The 26,056-nt window shown below is 36.0% G+C and overlaps 1 protein-coding gene across 2 annotated transcripts in view; it reads right to left on the reverse strand.

The window, feature by feature from the left end:
* Positions 1-3,536: 3,536 nt before the first annotated feature.
* The window catches only part of pde2a (phosphodiesterase 2A), a 205,112-nt gene continuing 182,592 nt past the window's right edge, over positions 3,537-26,056 (reverse strand). For both annotated transcript variants that reach the window (XM_087794849.1, XM_087794850.1), the window contains exons 19-31: positions 25,057-25,169; positions 23,273-23,350; positions 23,083-23,205; positions 22,941-23,011; positions 21,072-21,194; positions 20,919-21,006; positions 12,279-12,326; positions 12,006-12,080; positions 11,812-11,911; positions 11,456-11,568; positions 7,307-7,345; positions 7,117-7,223; positions 3,537-6,010 (exon numbers count right to left, since the gene is read on the reverse strand). In XM_087794849.1, coding sequence (XP_087650975.1) covers positions 5,779-6,010; positions 7,117-7,223; positions 7,307-7,345; positions 11,456-11,568; positions 11,812-11,911; positions 12,006-12,080; positions 12,279-12,326; positions 20,919-21,006; positions 21,072-21,194; positions 22,941-23,011; positions 23,083-23,205; positions 23,273-23,350; positions 25,057-25,169 — 1,310 coding nt within the window. In that variant the 3' untranslated portion in view covers positions 3,537-5,778. The remainder of the gene's footprint in view (positions 6,011-7,116; positions 7,224-7,306; positions 7,346-11,455; positions 11,569-11,811; positions 11,912-12,005; positions 12,081-12,278; positions 12,327-20,918; positions 21,007-21,071; positions 21,195-22,940; positions 23,012-23,082; positions 23,206-23,272; positions 23,351-25,056; positions 25,170-26,056) is intronic.

Raw genomic sequence — 26,056 nt, forward strand, 5'->3', positions numbered from 1 at the left:
CGCCTGATGGTGTATACTATTATAATATAACATTTATATGACAATATAAGTCAGGATTTTAAAAATATATACGTTTAAAAGTGGTAACTGGTTGTACTAGAATACGTGTTGTTTTGTTATTATTGAATTCCCTTCAACAAAAATGTACACACTTTAATAGCAGTGATATTATTGTTTGTGTGTGTATATTAAATTATGTAAGAAATTATTACAGTATTAATCTGTTGTGAACAATTTTTAATTCACCCATTGAGTTTAAAACCTTTGATCATTTCAAGACAAACTTTTTTGGCTACTTTCTACCAATAGATAGATAGATAGATAGATAGATAGATAGATATATAGATCTTGTTCTTTCTCTTTATTTTCTTGTTCTTATTTTATTTTGATTTATTTTTGATTTTTTATGAAAAATTGCTGTATTTTCTGTGGCTATTGGAAAAAACAATTTCCCAAAGGAGATCTCCTGAGGGATCAATAAAGTTTTACCTTACCTTACCTTAGATAGAACTTTATTGATAAAGGGGTTATACATCGTGATGAAGATGCATATTCTTAATCTTTCATTTTAGCTTCAAAGTTCAGGTCAATGAGTGAAAAAATAAAAAGATAAATATTTAACATTACTGGCATAAATACTATATATATATATATATATATATATATATATATATACAACAAAGAATATTTAGATCCGACTTAAGATCATACTTTTGTCTTTACAACACCATATTTTTATTGCACTTTATTGTAAATATTCCTTGTCCTCAAGCGAGGCAACTCAGGCATTTTCCTGGGGATGTCTTCCCTCATGGTTTTATAGTGTGTTGAAAAAGTATGTTGTCAGACAGTTTAATGAGGGAAGAGACCAGGTGGAGATGAACCAGTGGAATCGTAGGTGAAACAAAGGTCAACTGTAGCAAGACACATGAGCGGAGGGACGTCTGAGACACACAGTGCAGGGGAAGAGACTTGTGTAGTCAGGCCGGCATCATAGGAGCCGGTTTGGGTACAGATTGTGAACATTTTATGCATGAAATGTCCAGATCAGCTGATTTAAACGGGAGAACAGAAGGAATACGTTAGATGGAAAAAGAAGAAAAGAGACAGAGATGAAAGGCGATAAAGAGAATAGAAGCATGCACTCTTGGCAAGTACATCTTTTTTCCTTTCTAGTTTTTACCACGTTCAGCTCCACAAGTCGCTCTCTTGAGAGAAGTGTGTTAATAAATACACACAAATGCACGCACACACATGGCAATTCTTTGGGGAAATGATGTCACAACACAATCTGGATCTTGTTATCCATGCGTTTGTATTTTCTCGTTTGGACTAGTAATAGTTTATATTCGTCTCTAAACAAGAAGGAGTTGTCTCGCCTGCAGTTGATACAAAATTCTGCAGTGAGAATTCTGAGCCGCTCTAGTAGAAGAACTCACATTTCCCTGATCCTTAAAACTCTTCACTGACTGCAAGTTTATTTCAGGATCAATTTTAAAATTCTGGTTCTTTCTTTCAGATCTATTCATGATCAGACCTTCCATCAGTAACTCTGATCCAGTCTTTCACCCCAGCTCGGGCTCTGAGGTCTGTGGATCAGAATCTACTGTTGGTTCCGGACCAGAGGAGAGAAATCCTTCCAGACTTTTGATCCTAAGCTTTGGAACGATCTTCCTCTATCTCTGTGTTTGATGATCTACTGACTCTTTCAAAAAACAATACCTTCATTTTTATTTGTGCTTTTTTTCCCTGATTTTTTTGAACTAACGGTCTTATGTGTCTTGATCTTTTAAAGTATATATTTTAACTGTGTATTGTTTGGATTGTTACAAATGACTATTATTTACTTACAGATGCTGAAATTTTTTAATACATTACACGTGGAATCGATGGAGCAACAGCCTGTTAGTATTGTTTAAAGGCGACCTTCATGCTGACCTTAATGAGAGGACAGGTGTGAATGTGGATGGGGAGGTTAGGAAGGAAAGCAAGAGCAAAAATCTATATCTATAAAGGGCACTTGAGTCAGCTTGGTTCTTTACAGAACTCTTCCGGGACTCAATATGACCACCATGAACGGCTCTGTGTCTTTACTTAACCTTATTTTATTTGGCCTTATTCTTAAACAAAGGCCAAAAAAGACTGCAAAGAGTCGTGCACGTTACTCTCTTATCATTAGTGTATATAGGCTTGTTTTATCATTCTTAATTAAACCTCCGTAGCAACAATATTAAAGCAAGTTACAGCCTTTAATAAATGCAAATTGTTCAATGTTCTCAGCCTTAACAGCTTTCGCATCAATACTCGGAATCTGTCGCTATCAGCTAAAAAATATGATGCTAGCAGCCCTTTAAGTCCATGCAAGCATGTTAAAGGTAAAGTAGATATTTTAAACAGAATTACATTGCCTTGGCATTTTTTAATATAAAATCTAAAATATTTTTCTCTGGTTGGTTATTTATAATAATCCCGCAAGCTAGTGACCTAACAAGATACACAACCCTTTTTACATCTTCTCTACAGAGAAGCAACATGACAGTGCTTCATAAAAAATGAAAAAAATAAAATCAAAATTAGCTTTTGAAGAAAGGTAAAACTAAATACACAACAAATATTATATGACATATTTTAATGAGACAAAAATGAACACGATATATTTGAAGTCTGCCCGTCGACCAAATCACTTTTCATTTAAAGCAACAGATGTAGCATGCAGCTAACAATGCTACCAGGGAGTACTTTTTGTTAGCCTTGTTAGCCGCACGCTACATCTGTTGCTTTTTATTACATTGTAACACTTTCAGTAACTTTTTCGATCTCAGTAGTAGTTTTATCAAATGCATGATGACAAAATAAATGCGTTTTAATACGACTTAAATCTTGTAATTTTTTTAGGACTATATTGGAGCCATCGTAGAATTGTTTACAGGCTAGACAAGAATTAGCATTAGCTACTCTGGCGCGGCACATTTGTACGGAGGAAAATCTTTATTTAAAATGAAATATAATACACAATTTTGTTGTAGAGAGTAATGTCTTGGTCTTACTTAAAAAAAAAAAGCCTTACAGCAAAAAGTAATGCGTTACTTTACTTAATGTGACTTGTTACACTGCACGAGATACAGGTCGGGCAGAGGAAACACTAGAGCAGAACAAACATCAAACTTTATGATCCACATTATCGAGGGAAAATTAGAGTAAAATGATGCCAATGAATGGCTCGAGTGTTTGTTTTTAATTTTCGGTCAATGACCTCGCGCTTATCTGCAGCTGAGAGGTTTAATCAACGTGAAGTCAGGAGTTCATTCACCCTTGAGTGGATCTTTAATCGCTCTTGAAGTCGTAATGAGATCCTTCTGATTGCAGCACTTACCGCAAGAGACTCAACCTGGTTCTTTTCACATTCATAAAAAACCCAATCTCTTCATCTGAAGCCAAATTACAAGTTGAAAATTGTGAGTCAAAAGCGTGTCTGAAGATTAAATAGAAATTTAAATTGAAGTGTTTTTTATTTTGTGAATCAACGACTCAACAAGTCACTTTTCACCACATTTATTCCAAGAAAAAAAAAAAAATCCTCATACATTTGTTTTGGTACATTTTCATCGTTGATCATATCTTCAAATAAAGACCACCAGCACAAGGATAAAATAATAATAAAAAAAATAGGTGTTTAAATTTCTTTTGCATTAACAGATATATCTAAATAGAGGGTCCAATATCTTAAATAAATCTTAAAATACATAAAAGTCTCCGTTCAACCTTTATTTTAAAAAGTGAAATAAAATTTAAAAAATAACACGTTGAACACAACAAACAACTGAAATATTTCACACCATAATCCAGAGTTTATTTACAGCAATTCTATAATCAATTAGGTAAATATAAGATTTCTTTATAGGGGTAACTTAATCTGTATTTCCTGATGTCTTAAACCAGGAAATGATTAAAAAAAACTGCTGCGTTGTGTCACAGCCTGGACACGAATTTATCCCATTGGCACGTTGATAAAGGGACGGACAGAAATCGAGACTCCTTAATGCATTTTAGGGGGATTAAAATGGCGCCCCCCCATCCGTCAGTAGTAACATAAGACTCTTAAACGAGTAATGAGGCATCGGTATTTACACAGAGAGGCAGACGCTTCATATTGCACATGAGAAAAGGCAGGTACACATGATGAAGTGAGCGTGACTTTGAGAGAAATACTTTTTCTGTTTGCCCTTTGAAGGATGTTTAGTAGAAAACACTGCACTCATCCGTCCACGTTGCTCAGCAACTAGCCCTCCACTTCGGAAAAGAATTAAAAACCCCTGCCAGGTTTTTTTTGCTTTCGGTACATTTTTTACTAGCATGATCAGGGCTACACGAGAGCAAATATTCATCTAGTGATCAGCAATCAACCACCTCCAGTGTGTTCTCTCTCCGGCTCCACACACCCACACATCTCTCTTCGCACTCGCTCCACTGTCCACACACAACCACCCACATCTTTATTACAGAACTTTCTCATCGTGTATCTTAAGTTCCTCTCACAAAACGACAGCAGCATTTTCGATTTTTGAGAACAGAAAGAAGGCATTTTGTACGATACGACAGAGGCAAAATCCAAGATGTTCCTTTTTTTTTTTTTTTTTTTTTTTCCTGTTTGGGACATGAACTGTTGATCCTTTCTTGGCGGCTACATCTCGGGTTCCTGTTTTATAAAATGATTTGTCAGGGTCTCGCCTGTTCACTGTAGAACACACACACACTTGAGGATAGGAGGGGAAAAAAAGACATCTGAGGTCTCCACATAAGAGTGTTTGCACAAATATACATCTTCTGGTGGTTCATTCAGTCGACATCTATGTCTATACAAATACACAAATATACAACAAACGTACTACACGGACGCTTTATTTCAACGTTCATATATTAAAAGCTCTAAGAAAGGCAGCAAAGATGCGCAATAAGGCAGATCCATTTGACACACTCGATGACACACTCGCTCCGGTCCAGTGACACAACGAATGAGACGGATCTTTTAAAGGGCTTCTCTGTGGACGGCGTGGAATAAATTCATAAGATGGGGAGCAGGGGGAGGGGGGTTGGGGAAGGGGGCGACATTAAAACTTTGCTTTGGAACGGTGTGTGTGTGTGTGTTTGATGACCTGTGACTCTGAAATACATCAGTGATTGTCATATTGGCCCTTTTAACTGTTACAAAAATGAGGTTTTCCTAAACCGGTCGAGACAAAAAACCTACCTTGAGAAGCAGAGGACAGTTCAGTTCTGCTGGTATAAAATCATATAAGACATGAGGTGTGTCTGTATGTCCTGCATTCATTAGCAATCGGGTGAGAGACATCGGCAACTGCTTTATCCATTAAAATAAATAGAAGATGTCAGGAAACATTTGTACGTCGAGCACTTCCTGTTTGGAGTGATTCCCCCCGAAAATTATTTTTACAACCGGACACACAGTGTAAATGTACATAATGAGTGTTTTTACAATCTTTTAAAGGATATGAATGAAACGTTGTTGTTTTTTTTTGCCATAAAAACTCTTTTCCAGTGTATCTGCGAGGAACAGCGCCCCCTTCAGCCCCGGAGACACACACCTAGTAGTCGTTTCTAATCAACCTGTCTTGAGAAGTCGTCCGGTTCCGCGTGGCCCGCTAAGCATCTAAGTGACTGACAGCAGAGAGACCCCGCCCTCTAAAGGTCACTAAAAAGGTTGTCTAAGCCTCTTAGGACAAAAGGAAACATCGGGAACAGTTCACGGTGCAACGGGGGTCACTGTCCCCTCCCGCCGCCGTCGTCGTCAAGGCATCCGTTTAGGCAGTGGTCGCTCCCGAAAGCGCCCTGGGCCTGCAGAAGTTCGTATTCCTGATCCAGGAAGTCAAGGCTGTTGTTGCTGGGCAAGCCCCGGATGGTGAACTTGTGGGACACTTTGGTCCACTGCTCCCGGTTCGCCGACACCCTCTCGTAGAGCTCAGTCGCTCCGGGAAACAGTTCCGACAACAGCCTGTCGGAGCAACGGACACGTTGGTAAAGGCAGCACTTTGTCAAATTTTAACAGAATAAACTGTATTTTTATGCACACTTTTGAAGAAATTACTTAATATGATAATAAGGATGATAACGTGACGATGGATCTTTTATTTTTATTAATTTATTTGTCCTGGAAGATGATGTTTATGACTGGTGAAAAAGGGAAGATTTGTCCTGGAAGGTAAGGTTCAATTGTGGGGTCCTTATCTATGGCTTGCAATGAATTTTAAACAGTTATACCAGTTATGGTTACCTTACCTTACCTTACGATCTACAAGTCTAACAAAAATAAAATTATATCACAATTATTTGACATTTCAACTTCAGTAAACTCCAAAAAAGAACAAATAATTTCAACTAATGTTAACTGCCTTCGAAAAAAGGTTTTCTCATATATTTATATTTAAATATTTGAAAAACAAATTCGGAATTATGTCCAAGTTAGGGAAAATACCAGTAAGAAAATGTATATAAGTGTAGTTTTAATCATGTTTTGGTCCCAAAACTTGGCAGAGAAAAATAAAGCATGTTTCAATAATCTACTGAACTACTGAAGCATTTCGGTCGATGCCTCAAAAGAACTGAAGTTTTGACTCCCAGCCTAATCTTTATCTTACAAATCCCCAATTATTTAGTATATATGCGTCAAATGATAACCACCCTAGCTCTGGCTGCATTCTTACATTTTTAATGTTATGTTTTGTGTTATTTTTTCATTTGTTTGATTTCTGTTCTGACATGTCAAGAATTTGAGTTTAATCTTCTAGTTGAAGACCACATTCAAACTACAGGTTTTTAGGATTAAAATGGCTCAATAATTAACTTTCTGTTTCATATACAAGCCAGTGTTTTCTGACCTTAATTGACACAATCAAATTACACTATATGTGCAGACACACAACATTAAAAAAATTAATCCTTGGATATTATTTTGGACAATTCTGTCTCAGTAAAAAATAAAATGCAGATAATTGTTAAAATCCTTGATTTAAAAAAAGCGTTTTTACCAATTCAGAAGAAAAAAATGTAACTGGAGGTTGACGACCTTTAACATTTTATTTATTATACTATAGAACTTACTTGTAAATGGGCATGGCAATGTGCTCCATGAAGCTGATCTGCAACTCTGGGATGTACGCCTTCTCTCTGTCCATCATCTCGCTCGGTCTGTTTCCCATGGCTTTTTCCTGCTCATACAAAAACAATGTCACTAAATTAAATAGCTGGACCACAATACTCTGGTTCAATGTAAGGTGAAACAAACTCTTACCAGGTCTCCTTGAGAGAAGAATTCTTTATAAATCAGCTCCTGCAGAAACAAAACATCCCAATTTATCTCGTAACACATTAGCATCCTAGCCAGCAACATTAGGATCCTAACCAACTACATTAGCATCCTAATCCACAACATTAGCATCATAGCCAACAACAAATATCCCAACCAACAACATTAGCATCCTAACCAACAACATTAGCATCCTAACCAACAACATTAGCATCATAGCCAACAACATTAGCATCATAGCCAGCAACATTAGCATTATAGCCAGCAACATTAGCATCCTCACCGACAACATTTGCATCCTAACCAACAACATTAGCATCCTAACCAACAACATTAACATTATAGCCAACAACATTAGCATCATAGCCAACAACATTAGCATCCTAACCAACAACATTAGCATCCTAACCAACAACATTAGCATCATAGCCAACAACATTAGCATCATGGCCAACAACATTAGCATCCTCACCAACAACATTAGCATCATGGCCAAAAACATTAGCATCCTTACCAACAACATTAGCACCCTCACCAACAACATTAGCATCCTAACCAAAAACATTAGCATCCTAACCAACAACATTAGCATCATAGCCAACAACATTAGCATCATAGCCAGCAACATTAGCATCATAGCCAGCAACATTAGCATCCTCACCGACAACATTCGCATCCTAACCAACAACATTAGCATCCTAACCAACAACATTAGCATTATAGCCAACAACATTAGCATCATAGCCAACAACATTAGCATCCTAACCACATTAGCATCCTAACCAACAACATTAGCATCATAGTCAACAACATTAGCATCATGGCCAACAACATTAGCATCCTCACCAACAACATTAGCATCATGGCCAAAAACATTAGCATCCTTACCAACAACATTAGCACCCTCACCAACAACATTAGCATCCTAACCAACAACATTAGCATCATAGCCAACAACATTAGCATCATGGCCAACAACATTATCATCCTAACCAACAACATTAGCATCCTCACCAACAACATTAGCATCATGGCCAAAAACATTAGCATCCTTACCAACAACATTAGCAACCTCACCAACAACATTAGCATCCTAACCAACAACATTAGCATCATAGCCAACAACATTAGCATCCTAACCAACAACATTAGTATCCTAACCAACAACATTAGCATCATAGCCAACAACATTAGCATCCTAACCAACAACATTAGAATCCTAACCAACAACATTAGCATCATAGCCAACAACATTAGCATCCTAACCAGCAACATTAGCATCCTAAACAACAAGGTTCAGTCTCGCACAAGACCACTTTGAATGATAACAAAAAACACAAATATTATTAAATGTATTCATGTATTTGTCGGGGGGATTCATAGCTGTTAAGGATTTCAGGGAATTAGTAGGACAGACAATAGGTAAAAAAGGGGCCAGATGAAGATTAAAGATAATCCCAAATAACAGGATATACATTTGTGATGGGTTGATGAGGTTTCATGGGGCGGGATCATCAGTTCAGAGCTCAGTAGGTGGCGCTCTCCAATTAGAAATGGTTTCTTTGAATTAATGGGTCAGAAAAGTGATGGGTTGATAAGTCCTCATGAAACAGTGGGCGAGGTTTCATCTTCAGAGTAGAGAGTGCCATCTAGTGGCCTTTTAAAATGAAGACACTGCATCATGAAACCTCATCAGGTGGAACACGATCTGGGAAACCAGCGATCCATGTGCGTATGTGCGTCGCCTTCAAAATACACCACTTTATTTATATAGCCGGTGACATATCGTCTCTTCGAGTCTCAAAGCATTGATTTTATGAAAGATGAGAGGAAAATAATTTGTATATAAAATGTAAACAGACTCCATTATTTGTTTTCCTATTTATCTTAAGTATACAAAACATTCTTAGCTATATAAACAAACAACAAATTTAAAACATCAGGCAGTTTTTGCAGGACAAACATTTTTTACTTTGATCATCGACACAAACAAACGACTCCGTTGTTTTCCTCATAAACTAGGACATGTTGGCCAACCAAAACTTTCCCTGGAATTGTCTTAATAGTTGATTGTTACCATTAGAATGTATAGACACCATGAATTATTTTTCTTCGTATCTTTCATAGAAATCGATGCTTTGAGACTCGAAGAGACGCTATGTCACACCGGCTATATAAATAAAGTGGTGTATTTTGAAAGCGACGCACATGGATCGCTGATTTCCCAGATCGTGTTTTCCACGCTTTATTTTTTGTCCCAATCTAGTTACCATAAAACATAAAGGATTGAAATGTGAATTTGTGCGTTCCTGGTGTAGGTACAATATGGGTCCCCCCACTTCCTACGTGATGATGTCACACGCTGCATACGCGAACGTCTCTTTAAAATATTTTTTATGGGTTAAAGAAACGCCAACAGAACGTTTACATGATACTTTTTACCACATAAAACATTTATATTGACAAAAAGACGATCTTCGTCAACATAATCACTTTCCGTTCTTTAATTTCCTGTGCTGTGTCTCAAATCGCATACTAGCGTACTAAAAGTTAGTATTTTTAGTACGTTAGTGTGTCTCAATTCTTAGTATGCGAAATTTAGTGCGCCATGCATACTAAATTGGCATACTAACACGCCCACAAAACTAGCATGGTTCGATGGACACTAATGCTGTGTCTCAAATCGCATACTAATCTTAGTATGCTAGAAGTTAGTATGCATCAGTTTAGTATGCATACTAACTAATACGCAAATTCTCCGCAGATAGTATGTCTCAAATCAAACCCTGAAGCTACACACTAACCGGAAATCACATGACAGCTTCTTCTTCTAATTCTATTTAACGATGTTTCAAGCAGCTGTTTGAACGCTATCGCCGACACCTGCTGGCAGCACGTATTGCAACTTTAGAAAAAGAAATAAAGAAAAAATATGAGAATCTAAATAATCGCGAGATATTTAAGCTGGTATCAGCAGCGAAGACGTGTTTATCCTCCTACTGTTGCTGAAAATACACATTTAAGTATATGCATATATATGCATTTATATATGACGTAACTTCCGTTTAAAACGTCACTAAAATGGCGGCTGTTTAGTATGGTTAGTGTCCATCGAACCATGCTAGTTTTGTGGGCGTGTTAGTATGCCAATTTAGTATGCATGGCGCACTAAATTTCGCATACTAAGAATTGAGACGCACTAACGTACTAAAAATACTAACTTTTAGTACGCTAGTATGCGATTTGAGACACAGCACTGGTCTGACGATACATTGACTTTGACACTAACAGGAAGTGTCTGCGCTACATGTGACAACGCCGCTGATTGGCTGAAGCTGTTTTACTAATAATAACGCACAATTGTACAATGAAATACAAACATTCAAGTTCCGAAATAATTCGCTTACTTACATTTAATAATTGATTTAAATCGGGGAAAAAAAATCGAAATGAAAACTAAATAATTACTGAGGTGTTTATGATCCAAACTACAGACGGTAGAATGAGTTATAGAAAGGGGAATATTCTAAAATTTTTAAACATTTATTTGAAAAGCAAATTATTTCGGAACTCGAATGTTTGTATTGCACCGTACAGTTGTGCGTTATTATTAGTAAAACAGCTTCAGCCAATCAGCGGCTTCGTCATATGTAGCGCAGGCACTTCCTGTTGGCGTCAAAGTCACATGATCGTCAGACCAGGAAATGAAAGAACGGAAAGTGATTATGTTGAGGAAGATCGTCTTTTTGTCAATATAAATGTTTTATGTGGTAAAAAATATCATGTAATCGTTCTGTTGATGTTTCTTTAACCCATAAAAAATATTTTTAAGAGACGTTTGCATATGCAGCGTGTGACATCATCACGTAGGAAGTGGCGGGACCGATATTGTAGGGGGGACCGAAATTTTACCTACACCGGATCACACAGATTTCCCCGGATCGTGTACTGACAAGGCCTCATCTAAGCATCACTATTTCAGAGCCAAATATTATAATGCAAAGAGTGCCCTCTAGTGGCCTTTTAAAATGAAGACAGTGTATCATGAAACCTCATCATAAAACCCCATCAATAGTTTGCAGTATAGATTGGATTAAATAGTGAGTTAAAATGTCTAAAAATGTTTTAACAAACCGCAATTTTCCGCGTCGTCTTCCAGCCCTTGGTTTGGTCCGAGAGGTCACATGACGTCATCAGCAGGCAGAGCAGCATGGAGCGGTGGTTCTTGTTTTTCGGGTTGTATCCATCTGTGGAACACATGGAATGTTTTTTTTATTGCATAACGTGGACGACGGTGAAGAATGACTCGGCAAATGAGAATTAATCGAAACGACCTCCACTCAGGATGACTTTTAATTGGTCTTCGCTGAGGTGTAACTTACTGCTGAGCTAAAGGCTACAGTAAATAACAAAGAAGACGAAGGAAACAATGGATGTAACATGTGATGGGAACTGGACTTCCTCAGAGAGTTCCCGAAACACGTACGCACCATCAGCCATTTTCTGTAAGTCCTTGAAAATGCGAAGATGATGAGCCAGGTCCGTTGCCAGAATAATGTCTCTCATCAGGTCCAGCATGCGCTGATAGTCCTGGACAAAGCAGCGGAGACAGCGGCGCTCGAGCGTTAAGAGATGACTCATGTTGACATTTGTGACGTCGACCTGTTTTTTCGTTCTTTCTCACCTTCCTGGAAAACTTTTCGAAAATGTTGCAGCCTTGAGTGTTCAGGATGGCGATGGCCTGGGCGAAATGATGTCTCTGTCGGGGGAAATGAGGCATGATGGGAAATTGATAAGACTTGGGGGGGTGGAGGGGGGAGATTGATGCTCTAAGCGGAGTTACACAAATCCACCACCAGATGTCACTGCAGCACACAACTCAATATCCTTGAGACTCGTTTTGCTGGCATGAGAAATATTCAGAGAAACAATGAAGGATATTTCTTTGAAGGTTTACCTCCATCACGGATCCCTCTGAGCTGTAGAGAGCAGCCAGCACAGATTGCTGCACAGAGATAAGATAACAAAACGCATTAAACACAAAAAACCGTTTAATAATAAAAAAAAAACCCATCTAATCCAATGATTTTCAATTGAATGTGTTTTCATCTCTAATTCAATTCACAGGAAAAACATGATCAGAGAGATGTGATGCAGAATGAAATTAAATGTGTGTGTGTGTGTGTGTATGTGACACACTGGAGTGTTTGTCATGATTATAGTCGAGCAGAAAAACATGCTCCCACTCACGACGACATATTGCATCTAAACCAGACGGTGTACTTCAATCGTACAGTGGGTACGGAAAAATAATCAGATCCCTTTTGATTTTTCACTCTTTGTTTCATTGCAGCTGTTCGCTAAAATCTTTTAAGTTCATTTTTTTTCCTCATTAATGTTTACTCAGCACCACATCTTGACAGAAAAAAAAACAAGAAATGTAGAAACTTTTGACACTGTGACACTGATATTTAACTCACTATTATCCATTTTTTCTGGTCTCCTCCTTGAGAAGGTTCTACTCCTTCATTGGAGTCCAGCTGCGTTGGACTAGACTAGGAAACCCACCTGTCTATATAAGACCTCACAGCTCACAATGCATGTCGGAGAAAATAAGAATCATGAGGTCGAAGGAACCGCCAGAAGAGCTCAGAGACAGAATTGTGGCTCAGATCTGGACAAGGTTACAGAAGAATCTCTGCAGAACTCAAGGTTCCTAAGAGCACAGTGGCCTCCGTAATCCTTAAATGGAAGAAGTTTGGGTCGAGCTGAACTGTTCCAAGACCCTGGACGTCCAGCCAAACTGAGCAATGGTGGGTGAAGAGCTATGGTGAGAGAAGAAGAATCCAAAGATCACCGTGGCTTAACTCCAGAGATGCAGTGAGGAGAAAGTTCCTGAAAGTCAACTATCACTGCAGCTCCTCCACCAATCTGGGCTTAATGGCAGAGTCTCCTCAGTGCAGGACGTATGAAAGCCAGTGTAGAGTTTGCCAAAAATCACCCGAACGACTGCCAGACTATGAGAAATAAGAGTCTCTGGTCTGATGAGACCAAGATTGAACTCTTTGGCCTCAATTCTAAGAGGTATATGTTGTAAGGAAATGACAACTTTATTTATATTTATATTATTATTATTTGGCAGTATAGTTAGGGCTAGTTAATTTTTCCGAACAATCACGGTGATGGATAAAGTCTCATTGATGATTAGTTTAGAGTTAGTTCGACGGGGGTTGAAATAGAATGGATGAGTTGAGCGGTCTCCTATCCAGGGTGTTTTGAAACTGATTACGGATCGAGAGGCTCTCCAATCTGATTTCGACACTTTAGACACGACAGGCTGGTCAAGAGTCTCGATCCACGTAGCATAGTGTGTCTCTCTGGCCTGTTTTGGTAAAATACTTTTGTCGTCGTATTGTCATGACATATTGTTCTGTTAAAATTGTCTGTGTCTGTATATTTGTATCTTTTGAATAATTTTTTCTCGCTGCAGTACTTGTTAAAATTATCATTCATTTGTGTGAGATCTCTGACTTTCTGTGACTCAGCTGAGAGTCCAGGTTCGTGTGTCTTTGGACACTATCTCTTGCTGATAAGAACTGCTGCTTGGCAGACTTGTCTCTTTAGCTGCTGCAAGTACGAATGAGCTCCGAAAGAGTTTTTCCTTGTTGGTGGGAGTGGTTTCGCTTGGAGGTTGAACTTTTAAGACTTCCTTCTTTTCCTCACCGACCCTCCCGTTGTATTCATGTCTTCTTTAAACACACATTCTTACGTCATCTTGAATTCTATTCACTATTGGGTTTGATTACTTAATTGAGGTATATATGAATATATACAGTTAATTACTAGTATAATTGGTTTAAGAAGAAAAACAAACCAACTCACATTTCAATTTTCTCCTTCTTCTGCTGTGTTCAATAACAATAACACAATTGACATTGATTGTTGGCACACTGTTGTATGTATTAATGATCTTAACCATCCTCTCTTCATATTTCACATTGTCAATTGATCAACTCACAATTGGTCACATTGAGTGTAACTTGGTTGTTTTGTGTTGCTAATACTGCTTATCTAAAACAAGTGTGTCACTGACTGCTTGCACGTGTGTACGTTTGTTGATATCTAGTTCCTGTTTTCTCTTCTTCTACTCTCAATTTCTGATCTTTGGTGTTGTATTTGCTATGCTGCCCCCTGCTGGTTTGCTCTTTGTTTACTTCCTAATTGACTTTTGTTCTGACTCAATTGGTGTAATTATTTAATTATTGATTAATTGAATCAATTGCAGTTTATTCTGTTTTCTTAGTTTTTCAATTATTACTTTAAATACATTTTATTATTTTAACAATTAGTCATAAATTATTCCATTTTATTTTTATTTTTATTTTATTTTATTATTAATATCTTAGTTTACTATTTGTTTTATTTTTATTATTATCTCGGATTTTATAATGGATTTTAATTAGTTAATTGAAGTTTTGGTTCTTAATTTAGATTTTTAAATTCTTCATCTTTTATATTTTCATTTAATTTTTTTTTTGTTAATCGCTTCTTTACTTATTATTATTTCTAGCATTATTATTAATATTATTAATATAATTATTAATTTGTTCTATTCATTTATTGACCTCCTCTTTTTTAAGACAAAAGTAACTTTTACTACAGGTGACAAGTTAAAGCTCCTGACAGGGAAGAAAATAAGAAACTTTAAACTCTGTTTTTTAATTTAATGGTAAATCTTATGAGTAGGTTACTCACATCAATGATTTCTGAGAATTCATAATAAATAAAATAGTTAAACAAAGTGCTCTTATTGAGCTCTTGAGCTAGCTTGATACAGCTAATTAAGATTCAAATTAAAGACTTGAAAGAGCTTCTCTAAAAAATAGAGAAGATGATAGTTGATGATAGTTCTAGGGTCCTATCATAGCTCCCTATTGGCCACTGGCTGGAGTGCATGGGTGTGGCAGGAGAAGAGGACGAGGGGATGGAAACAAACAAAGAATGTTGGTCAACAATGGCGCATCTTTGGCTTTTACTCCAGGAACTTTGGTCCAGTTCCCTATTGGTGACACCTACAATTGAAGCAATTTTCCTGAGCTGAACAAACAAGAACTCAACCTCAACAACTCTCCACCAAGAATGAACTTCTGCTCCAGAGAGGGAGGAGCTGTACTGGTTCAACATGATTGAACATCTGATTTCCCTGATCTTGAAAATACTTTTGAGACTTCATTCCTATGATCCACCTTTGGACCCCCCACACAGCACTAAGAACTATGTCTGGGATGATGATGAACGTGATTATGAAGACAAATGGCACGATCTGGTCGCAAACATGAACTTGACTCTTGTCTGCGGTGACATTTTTGTGGTCCTGATGGTGAGGCTGCAGAACTAACAAACGAACAAGGTGTTCTCTAGGCTCTCTCTGACACTTCTGTCCCTCGTGTTGCTCTGCTGTGGTTGCTGGTGGAGAAGCTATGGCCCTGAGACACATGATTAAGAAATGCAAAGTTGTTTGCGATTTCACGAAAAAAGCATACAAATCTAGCCTGTTAGAGACATGATATCTTAAGAGGTAACAGTAAAAAATTAATCCCAGAATAACATACTCTGATTGCTCCACTCAGAGCTATGATGAAAGCAGCCATAAGAAAACAAAACGAAAACGTGTGTGGTCGACTGATGCAGAATTTTATTTAAACTAATTAAAAGTGACTCTGTCTAGGGCTGCTGACTTGTCACCTCCAGAAACTAGACTATAGAGAATAGACAATAAAGAATATACTATAGAGATTAGACTATACTATACTAAGCCACTCCATATTGATGCGAGTGAAATTTATGTTATTGTTCTTTGGTAATTAGACTTAAAATAGTGAAAATGGAAAAAATAGAGACTAAAATACTGTAGGAGGAAAGGTCAAAGAAAAAAAATAGATTAAGAGATAAATTAAAAGAAACACTGAGAAATATTAATATGATATTCTTCTCTCTAGTTGCATAAACCAAACACCTATAGACCAAGAGGAAATCTCATTGAAGTGAATATTAATTAAAGAAACTAGTTAAGATAAGCAAAATAGTAATCTAGAATAGATACTGTATTTCTGTTGTGGGTAAATAATCAAAGAGGTCTGACTCACACCTGATCTAATTAACTATAACATTCATAAACAGATTTGAACTCACACAACAATCTCAGACATTCACATAGATATTACAAATAACACAGTGATCTCAGAGACAAACAAACAAACACATGACTTACATTTTAAATTGAATAAGATAAAAAAGTGTCTCTGCTACAACCTGCTCCCTGTGTGTTTGAGAGAATGAAAGAATTGCCTCGAACCTCCGCCTCTGTTTCTCTCTTCACCATGAAGTCAAAACATACTGATAATTTGAACTCTCTGCTAACTTCAAGGTTTATTCAAATAAAACACGTGACAATCTTTAACAGACATCCACAGATCAAAGTTATGAATACACAACTCATGACACACACACAATATCCTCATCATCACCTGAATAGATACATAACTTCTGATCATTCTTATCCTGTTAGAGGTGGTGTTGAGAAGCCCTCCAGTGAGGGAGAAATAAGAAGCCACTGTCCACTGCAGACTTTTAAATATATCAAAAGATCTCCTTCTCAGAAGAGACAGAAACATGAGCCAGCATGAGTAAAGCTAAAAACTTGACTAGCATACTTTTAAATATATATATGAACAAATGTAGTTTTAGGAAACTACTCTTTGGACATGTGGTGAAATAGTTAAGATGTGTAAATAATCAAACACAAGAAATCATGATTTGAGATAAATACAACTTCCCTAAAATTAATAAGACTTTACTTAATGCTAAAAGAAGGAACATATTGGTGTTATATATTTAAAAGGACAATCAGAAAGGAAATTGTCCAAACATTGGAGGAAATTTCAAATAACAGAGCACATATTGTTATGATTAAAACATATTTTCAGAATTGATATATATAATTTTTTAATAAATTAAAATAAAATATTTTATCTACATCAATAGCAGCCAATAATACAATAGACAATATGAAAAGTGAAACTTGGAATTAAAAACTGAAATTGATTAATTGAAAAAGTTCAATAAGAAATGGAAATATGTTTCTAAAGCTGCTTCTAACATTCTAAGGCAACTATAAACATTAACAAAAAAATATAAAGCAGGGAAAAGAAATTGACTCTGGAAAATGTAAGAATAAATTAATAAATGATGCCTTCAGGAAAGAAAATAGTAAATAATCTATTTAGAAACTACAGAATCATATCAATCTTTAAATTAACTTTGTTAAGGGTAAATCTACCTTTAATCTAAGTTGATCAAAAAATAAGAACTAGAGCAAGAGATTGATGGAAAATAAACAAGTTGAGTTCTAAATTAAAATATGGACTAGCAAGTGTAATTTATTGAAGGAATTGAATTACATAAGCATTGAAAATTACTAGTCTTCATCCGCATGACAAAATGAACCTGAATAAACCTAAAATAAATACCAATTTGAAATACTAGAGTTTAACAGTTCTTTGGGGAACTTTAAAATAAAGATAATAAATTGGTTGTAACGATAAGACACTTAAAATTAAATTAAATTGAATTGGTTAATAATGGAAAATAAGGTTACAAATTTTAGTGGAGTTCTATATCTAACAAAGGAGAAGAAAAGAATGAATCATTATAATTATAATCGGAAAAAATATTTTATAGAGTAGATTTTTATTTTTTAATTTTTAATTTTTAATTTTTAATTTTTTAATTATTCATAAATTAAGTCTTAGTTAGTCTTTTATTAATTGGTTAAACTTAGGTCCGGAAATCCAACAATAGAAATGCTAATATAGAAAAAACAAAATTGAATAAATAAACGGATGCAGAAATGGTCACTTTTCTATTTTGATATTATCCATTTACTTTAGCAATAGACTTTCAAACCAAATCTAAGAGGAATAATAAAGATTAAACAAAGCTTAGAATATTTTTTTTTAGCTAATAATGTCATATATTTTAATTTAATTAAATTAATAATTAATTAATCTAATTTAAGAGAGTTAATACAAAGAGTATTATGATTAATTAAATGATTTGACAATAGATTTGGATATAAAGTTATTCAAGAAAACATTTTTTAAATACAAATAAATTAGGTTGTTCTATTTGTCCCTCAGGGGGAGGACTTAGATAGATACTTAGCTGGATAATAGGTTTGTTACGTGTTTGGTGATTCTTGTTGCACGGTTCTGTCGATCAACACTGCTGAAGGGAGCTCTGTCCAGATTGCATTCAATTAGTTTAAATTTTTGGTGTAGAAAACAGCTCGAGAATAAGGTACGACTGTGTTTTACTATCTCTCTGACTTAGGTAGTAAATAGGAAGGGGTTAATTTTGTCTGCATGAAGTAGTATGAGTCCATTCTAAATAAAAAGCATGATTTAAAGATGTATTGTTTCTCATTTGTCCAAAGAATGCGATGCTGTTCATGTCTTTCCTATGTTGCAGGACGAGCTCAATGATGCACTGTTGACGGGGGAGTACGTCAACAACACCTCACACGAAGAGCCCACATCCAAGTCGCCGACAACGGGGCTGCTGCTTTCTTTTTACCTCGTTAAAGAGGTTTTTCAAAGCAGTGGATACTGGCTCCATATCAATATATATTTTATCAAAATCTCTACTTCAAAATAGACTTATTAGATTTGAGTTAGTTATTGTGAATATGTTTTTTGATGATTTGGCATTCTATTACTTCAGTTTTAATTCATAGCATAATTTGGAATTATTATTATTATTAATTTTTTTTTGGATTTTTTCTTTTTTTTTGTGATTTGAGAGAAATGCTCATAATGTGTAATTGTTTCCATTAAATGAATCTGTGTTTCCTCTGTTGCTTTCTCACCATATGTAATCTTTGTGTGGCACTATACGGATGATAGTTTGGCATGTTTAGTTTATAATCAGATTCGCGATCATTATTTTGACATCAGACTTGTCTTTGTTTTATTGCATCATTAGTTCATGATGCAATCAGGGGGAGTGTAAGGAAATGACAACTTTACTGTAATCAATCACCTAGATTTAACACACATTTCAAATAGTCACTTGATTAACTGATAATCTTACATATTTAATTCATATTAAATAATCCTATTCTTGCATTGCATTCACTTAAACTAAACTCAGGTTCACAACTCAAAGGCCGAGGTCACAAAGCCTTGCACACACAGAAAGATTAAACAATCCCAGATTCCAGGATGTCTGGACACCTGTCTGAGAATTCACTCTGAAGGACACAAGTCGCTGGGAACAGATTCTTGAAAACAACAACTTTTGGTAAATTTCCACTACGATCACGTGCGACCGGCCATCTTAGAATCAAATGTTTACACTTACTGACCAATCCTACATTCACATTTGACTAGAGGCGTTAACCTGAATATTCTACTATAAAGATCCACCATTTTGTCTGATCTTTGCGTTCTGGCATTCGAAGACGTCTGCGATAGATCTCTCTGCTTGCTAGCGCCCGTGTTCACGTAAGTTTGTCTCTGACTTTTGCATAATTCACTAAACGAGCATTTTTCTTAAACTCATCCATGTGTCTGTCCTTCATTCCATCACCACGTACGAGGCTGGGGAGGGGTCGGTTCATGGAAACACAAAAACCCCTAACAATGTGGAGAAAACCTGGCACGTCTCATCATCTGCACAGGACTATCCCAACAGTGAAGCATGGTGGTGGAAGCTTCATGCAATGGAGAGGCTTCGGATCAACTCTGTGACCAGAGCTCTGACCTAAACCCAATAGAACATCTCTGAAGAGACCTGAAAATGTCTGACCATCAACATTCACCATCCAACCTAACAGAACTGGAGAGGTTATGCAAGGAAGAATGGCAGCAGATCCCAAATACAGATGTGGAAAACTTGTTGGATCTTTCCCAAGTAGACTTGTGGCTGTACCAGCTCAAAAAAGGTGCTTCTACTCAAAGTAAGAATTTGATGTTACAGAGACTTATTTTCATTGTACCCATGACAATAAACGCTTTGAATCTTTGAATCAAGGGTTAAAAACGAGTGTCAAGAACGAGGGGTAGAAGAATTGGGACAGCCCTACACTTTTCTACCTCATCTGTCGTTGCTGCCGACTGAATGGTATGTGGAATATAACAGTGTGAGTTCTGAATGTGTTTAACTAACAAATAAATATTATATTTCTTGTACCAACATTAAAATGTTTTGAGTTGCAATAAAAAAACACCAGTTTTGGCTTTTTGATTTTTTGTTCTGTGTTAGAAGTATTTATATTTGGCATGAGAAGATACTTTTGATAGACTAGTCACCAATTAATCTAAACGTATGTATTAAAACAAACATAAAAATGTAACGAGTAGAAAATAGTTAACATTTTAGTAAAAATATACAGTATACAAAGATTTTTGCAAATATTAACTTAAATAAGACTCAATGGATTGAAAACACAAGTGTAAACATGAACGTTTTAAATCGAATAATATGTTGGAAACTCTAAATGAAGATTAATAGAGAAAAAAACATAAACATGTCTCACCGAGGCCACTTGGAAAGAGTTGTTGGTGCCACGGTGGTCCAGGTCGTGGCACATGCAGGACACAAAGAGAGCTAAGATCTCAATCTCCCTGAAAAGGTTTGAAAAGACGTGGGTCAGAGCGAGAACGTGTCAGAGGGATGGACGTTTACCGACTCGAGGTAGTTGGACAGCCCTAAGTTTTTGTAGAGCAGGTAGCAGAAGTGCGAGACTGAGAAGGCGTGCATCCAGTTGTGGTACGGAGGGTCCCTGTACCCCCTTTTCACCATCAGACAAAACCTGCAGAGACAAACGTGATGCTTTATTTTTCTATTGAATCTTTGCCTTGTTTCAGTCTGACATGCTGGTGCTGGATACATGCATCCCACGCCTTAATCCACTCTTCTCCAAAATGTTGATAAAATATTATTTCAAAATATAAGTATTATTAGCTTCTTTTTTTTTTTTCCTACTGACCACAGGTATCAAACAGTATTTTCTTCTTAGTATAAAGTGTAGTTCCAGAAAAAAAAAATCCTTTTCCATTTTTAAATGTATTTAAATACTGAAATATCTCAAAATGCTCTTAACGAAATTGTAAAAACTTATTTTAAAGAATTTTATAGTCAGGTTTTAGTATCTATTTAGATGTTTTATACTTTCAATTTAAAGTATACTAGACATTTCTATAGTTTTATTTGTAATTGTATCATTACACATGATAATATATCATTGTTTCTAACAATTGTTTGTATTATTACTTCTACTACAACGTACTGTCCGAGCCTCACAGTTGATACTTTGTCAACTTTCTAACGATATACAAGTATTGATTAGCTTTGTTTACTATAGTACTACTAGTATTACGTAAAGCACTTTGTGAACACTGTGTGTCTAAATAAATATTATTATTCATTTTAATTAAATTATGGTAACTGACCATTAGATACAATTTTATTCTGTAAGTTGTGTATTTTTACAAGAACCAAATAGGATTCACTAGAAAATATTGTGTTCGTACAGAAAGTAAATTTTGCGGAGAAAAAAAACAACAGTTGACTTATTTCTACACTGACCACCATTATTATCTTAAATAATGAGTTTATTTTGCAAACATAGATGGTTTTACAGAAAATTTGGTTCAACTTTTCAACTGTTTCAAAGCTACTGTAGAAGTCTTTCGCTGAGAATTCCTGCTATTGCGTTTTTTATGGTAATTAATGTTCAATTTATTAAGACTTTTCGACACATTTCATTGTAACTGTTTATATGAGCCAGAGCTATAGAATATTAATCACATGTAGAAATCAACACTTTGAAAGCTAATGATAAATAATAATGTTTATTATGATCCTTTTTTATATATACGTGTGAAAACATATTTTCATTACACTATAATATACATCATTACAGAATAAACCAAATTATCTAAAATAACATCTAAACCAGACAATGTAGTTCAATTGTATGTTTGTTGCCATATCTCTGGGTCAAGGTGACCCATAGGGCCGAAAAAAACGTGTTTGTGGTATCCTTTGTGTTATCTCAGGGTCAAGGTGACCCGAACGCACAACAATACATGTGTTTGTGGTATCCCTTGTGTTATCTCAGGGTCAAGGTGACCATATGTGAGCATATGTACAGTAGTTGTGGAGGTCGTTCACCTTGACCCAGAGACAACACAAGGGATACCACAAGCACGTTTGTTTAAAAAAATTATAATAATAATAAATAAAAATATAAAGAAATTAGCAAAATCGGTGGGAGGGTGATGCCCCAGCGCCCTCTATGGGCCACTGCTTTGGAGGTAAATATTACAAGATACTTAACAAGGCTCTCTTCAAGTGTTTGAATGGAGTTTTTTGATGATTTAAAAAAAAAGTACTATTATATCTCTTTAATGTGCTTCTCTTAATGGATAGGAATGGATATAAATGATAATGGATACACGTATATCAGCACAAATGCTTGGAAAAAGAATGCCGAGTCAGCTGTATTTAGAGGCAGATGACGCCTCGATGCATTAGCGGCGAAGAGGATTCTGACCTGGCGAGCGTCGGCATGTCGATCTTGTACGTGTTGATGAAGCCCATGTCCTCGAACATGCTGAGGACGCACTGTGGATCCGCACGACTCCATTAGTCGGGCGATTCTGAGACGGCAGTTCACATCTCAGGTCTGGACCTACCATGGGCGTGGAGTCGTCGGGCAGCGACCTCGGCATGTAGGTGAACTCGGCGAAGCAGGGGAACGTCTCGTTGACCGGCTCGATCCCGACCACCAGCAGCCTGGACACCTCGTCCTCTGACACCTGCGACCAATGGCTACGGCGTCACCTTTCACCTTTTTTTTAATTATTATTATTTAAAAACAAGTACCTTCATGTGGTACTTCATCATCTCGTTGGCCAGGTGGGATCTGAACTGAGCCTCGTGGACCTTCTTGTACAGCAGAGACTGAAAAAAAAAACGAGGAATCAGTTTCAGAATCAGATATTAAATGTAAAATATTAAACGTATTAATATGTCTGTCAACATCCATCGTGGCAACGCTGAATAATATCTCGGTATGATTTGAATGTGGCCCTCAGGGACGGACGATAATGAGTCTCTCTCGCCGTCTAAATGATTAACGATCGCTCCTCAAAGTCTCACTAATCAAATATCTTCATAGGTAGTGGATCAACGATCGAACGCCCGCGGTCTTCGAAAGGTCGGCTTCGTCACAAGCGCTTTTTAATGAGGTTTAAATGAAGCCACTGAATAAATCATCCACACATAGCTTTTCATTCGCATGTGTTGTTCGTCGTGACTTTAAAAACTATACTTTGCAGCCAAAATAAGTTTTGTTTGACACGTTTATTAACTTGTGTTTTTTTATTGCAGTTTTTGCATTAAGTAACTAGATCAGTTTCTAAAGAATATTGAATTATTCAATTTTACTTTTTTAATTGTTTGGATTTATTATTAAAATTGTGTTGTTATTTAGCATTGAATTATTTAAAAAAAATGTAATTCAATAATTTCGGATTTTTTAAATGAAATAGTTAATTTCAACAATTTGTATGTATGAAAAGGTTAAAAAAATATTTTTCAATATTATACTATCACCTATGACACTATTATACTTAAAAAAATTGTATTTTTTACATTGAATTTAAAGGGGCAACAAATAAAATAAATAAATAAATAATAAAGATATATAGCCAAGAACATTTATTTAATTCTTAGAATTAGAATATCTCTTCTTATATTATAAAATAACTCCATTTATAATAATAAATAACTCAATTATTTATTAAAAACAATGCATTCATTTAGAAAATGTTCACATTTTTAATTATTTTTTTATTTTTTATTAATTAAACTTTTCAATATAGAAAGTATTGAATTAAATAATAAAAGTCAAGGCTAAAAACAACAAATTTCAATTCAGGTCAACAGGAAATTGAAACATTTTCAGAGACGGACAGAAAAAAAACGTTGTTAGCATGTAGCAATTAGCATCAACACTTAGCAGATCAACTAAATTGTGTTTTTATTTGACTCGCACATTTTTGTGTTCAGATCTGAAAGTAAGAACCAGAATTTTAAATTTGATCCTGAAAGAAACTGGAAGCCAGTGAAGAGTTTTAAGGAGCGGAGAAATGTGAGTTCTTCTACTAGAGCGGGTTAGAATTCTCACTGCAGAGTTTTGTATCAACTGCAGACGAGACAGATCCTTCTTGTTAAGACATGAAATATAAACTGTTACAATAATGTAAACGAGAAGAAACAAACACATGGATTATAAACTCCAGATTGTGTTGTGACATAATTTTCCTAAATTTATAGATTTGTCTCAGTTGAAGGAACTCAATCAAATTTGAAAAATGTTGATTAAAACATCAAAATCCTGTTAAAGATCTTACTCTTGATGCCTCTTATACAACAAAGTCTATTTTTGAAAACCTTTATATATTCTATTTACAAGACAAAAGTATGGATTTCTACCTTCAAAGGCTCTAGCTCTTGAGTTACCTCATCCGACCCCAAGATTGATGTTTTCTTCACCCTCTGAGCTCCGCCTCACTAACTAATGGATCCACTGATGACGCAACGCAACTTCTCCGGACCAGAACCAGAACACAAAAACCCTAACATCAGATTCTCGGGCGACTCACGTGAGCGATGCTGATCCCGCAGTAGATGGAGAACGCCGTGGCCAGATCCTCGTCGAAGCGGTTGAACCACGGCCCGTTCATTTTATTCACCAGCTCAGCCACGCCGATCACCTCTGGAGGACAGAGAGCGGAGTTTGAACGAGCAGAACATGAGGAGCCATCAGTGTGAGCCATGATGATGATGATGATGATGATGATGATGATGATGATGATGATGATGATGGAGGGAGATTAAATCCAGCCGGCTGGAAATAACAGGAACGGTGAAAATCCCAAATGAATTGGTGCTTATTTTATTATTTAATGTGGACCGAATGGGTTTTTGACCCTCGTGCTGTTTTAACCTCCGAGCGTTAATTGTCGTCTCTTTGTGTTAAACTCGACTGACAGAGAAGATTACAGAAGAAGACAAGATTGTCCTCCAGATCTGGACGAACATCATTTCGTCTTTTCTGGCAAAGTGGAAAAAAATATCTTCTGAGACACAAGTTCAGAAATGTTTTAATTTTTTATTTTATTCTCTGTTACCTGTTTAACTGAGGTTATGGTTGTTCTTTGTGTGTGTTTTTATAATCTATTTAATTATAATAATTTAAACTTGTTCACCAACAATACAATCTTGACCCAGGAAAACATGCTGTTCAACAGGCTGCGTCTCAGAAAATTGAGATTTTGAATGTTAAAAATGTGTAAAATGCAGGTGGGAGGGAAATATTTGGTTTTTGTTTGAAATTCAAGTTTGTCTGTCGGTGTAAGTGTTGAATTTCTGTACCTTATGTTCCTCTTTTTAAGCCTCAAACTATATCTTCTCTGTATTTATAGGATGAAAAAAGTATTTACATAATGGAACGTAAGGAAATATATCAGTGACGTCCAAATATTTTGTTGAATTTAACATTTTTAAATGTTGAAAGTTAGAAATGTAGTTTTTCTTTTCAGAATTAATGAATTTCATTCTAATATTGAAAGGTTGAATTCGTTTTTACTTTTTTAAAAATCT

This window comes from Callionymus lyra, chromosome 7, assembly GCF_982586985.1.
Source record: "Callionymus lyra chromosome 7, fCalLyr1.hap1.1, whole genome shotgun sequence".
Classification (NCBI taxonomy): Eukaryota; Metazoa; Chordata; class Actinopteri; order Syngnathiformes; family Callionymidae; genus Callionymus; species Callionymus lyra.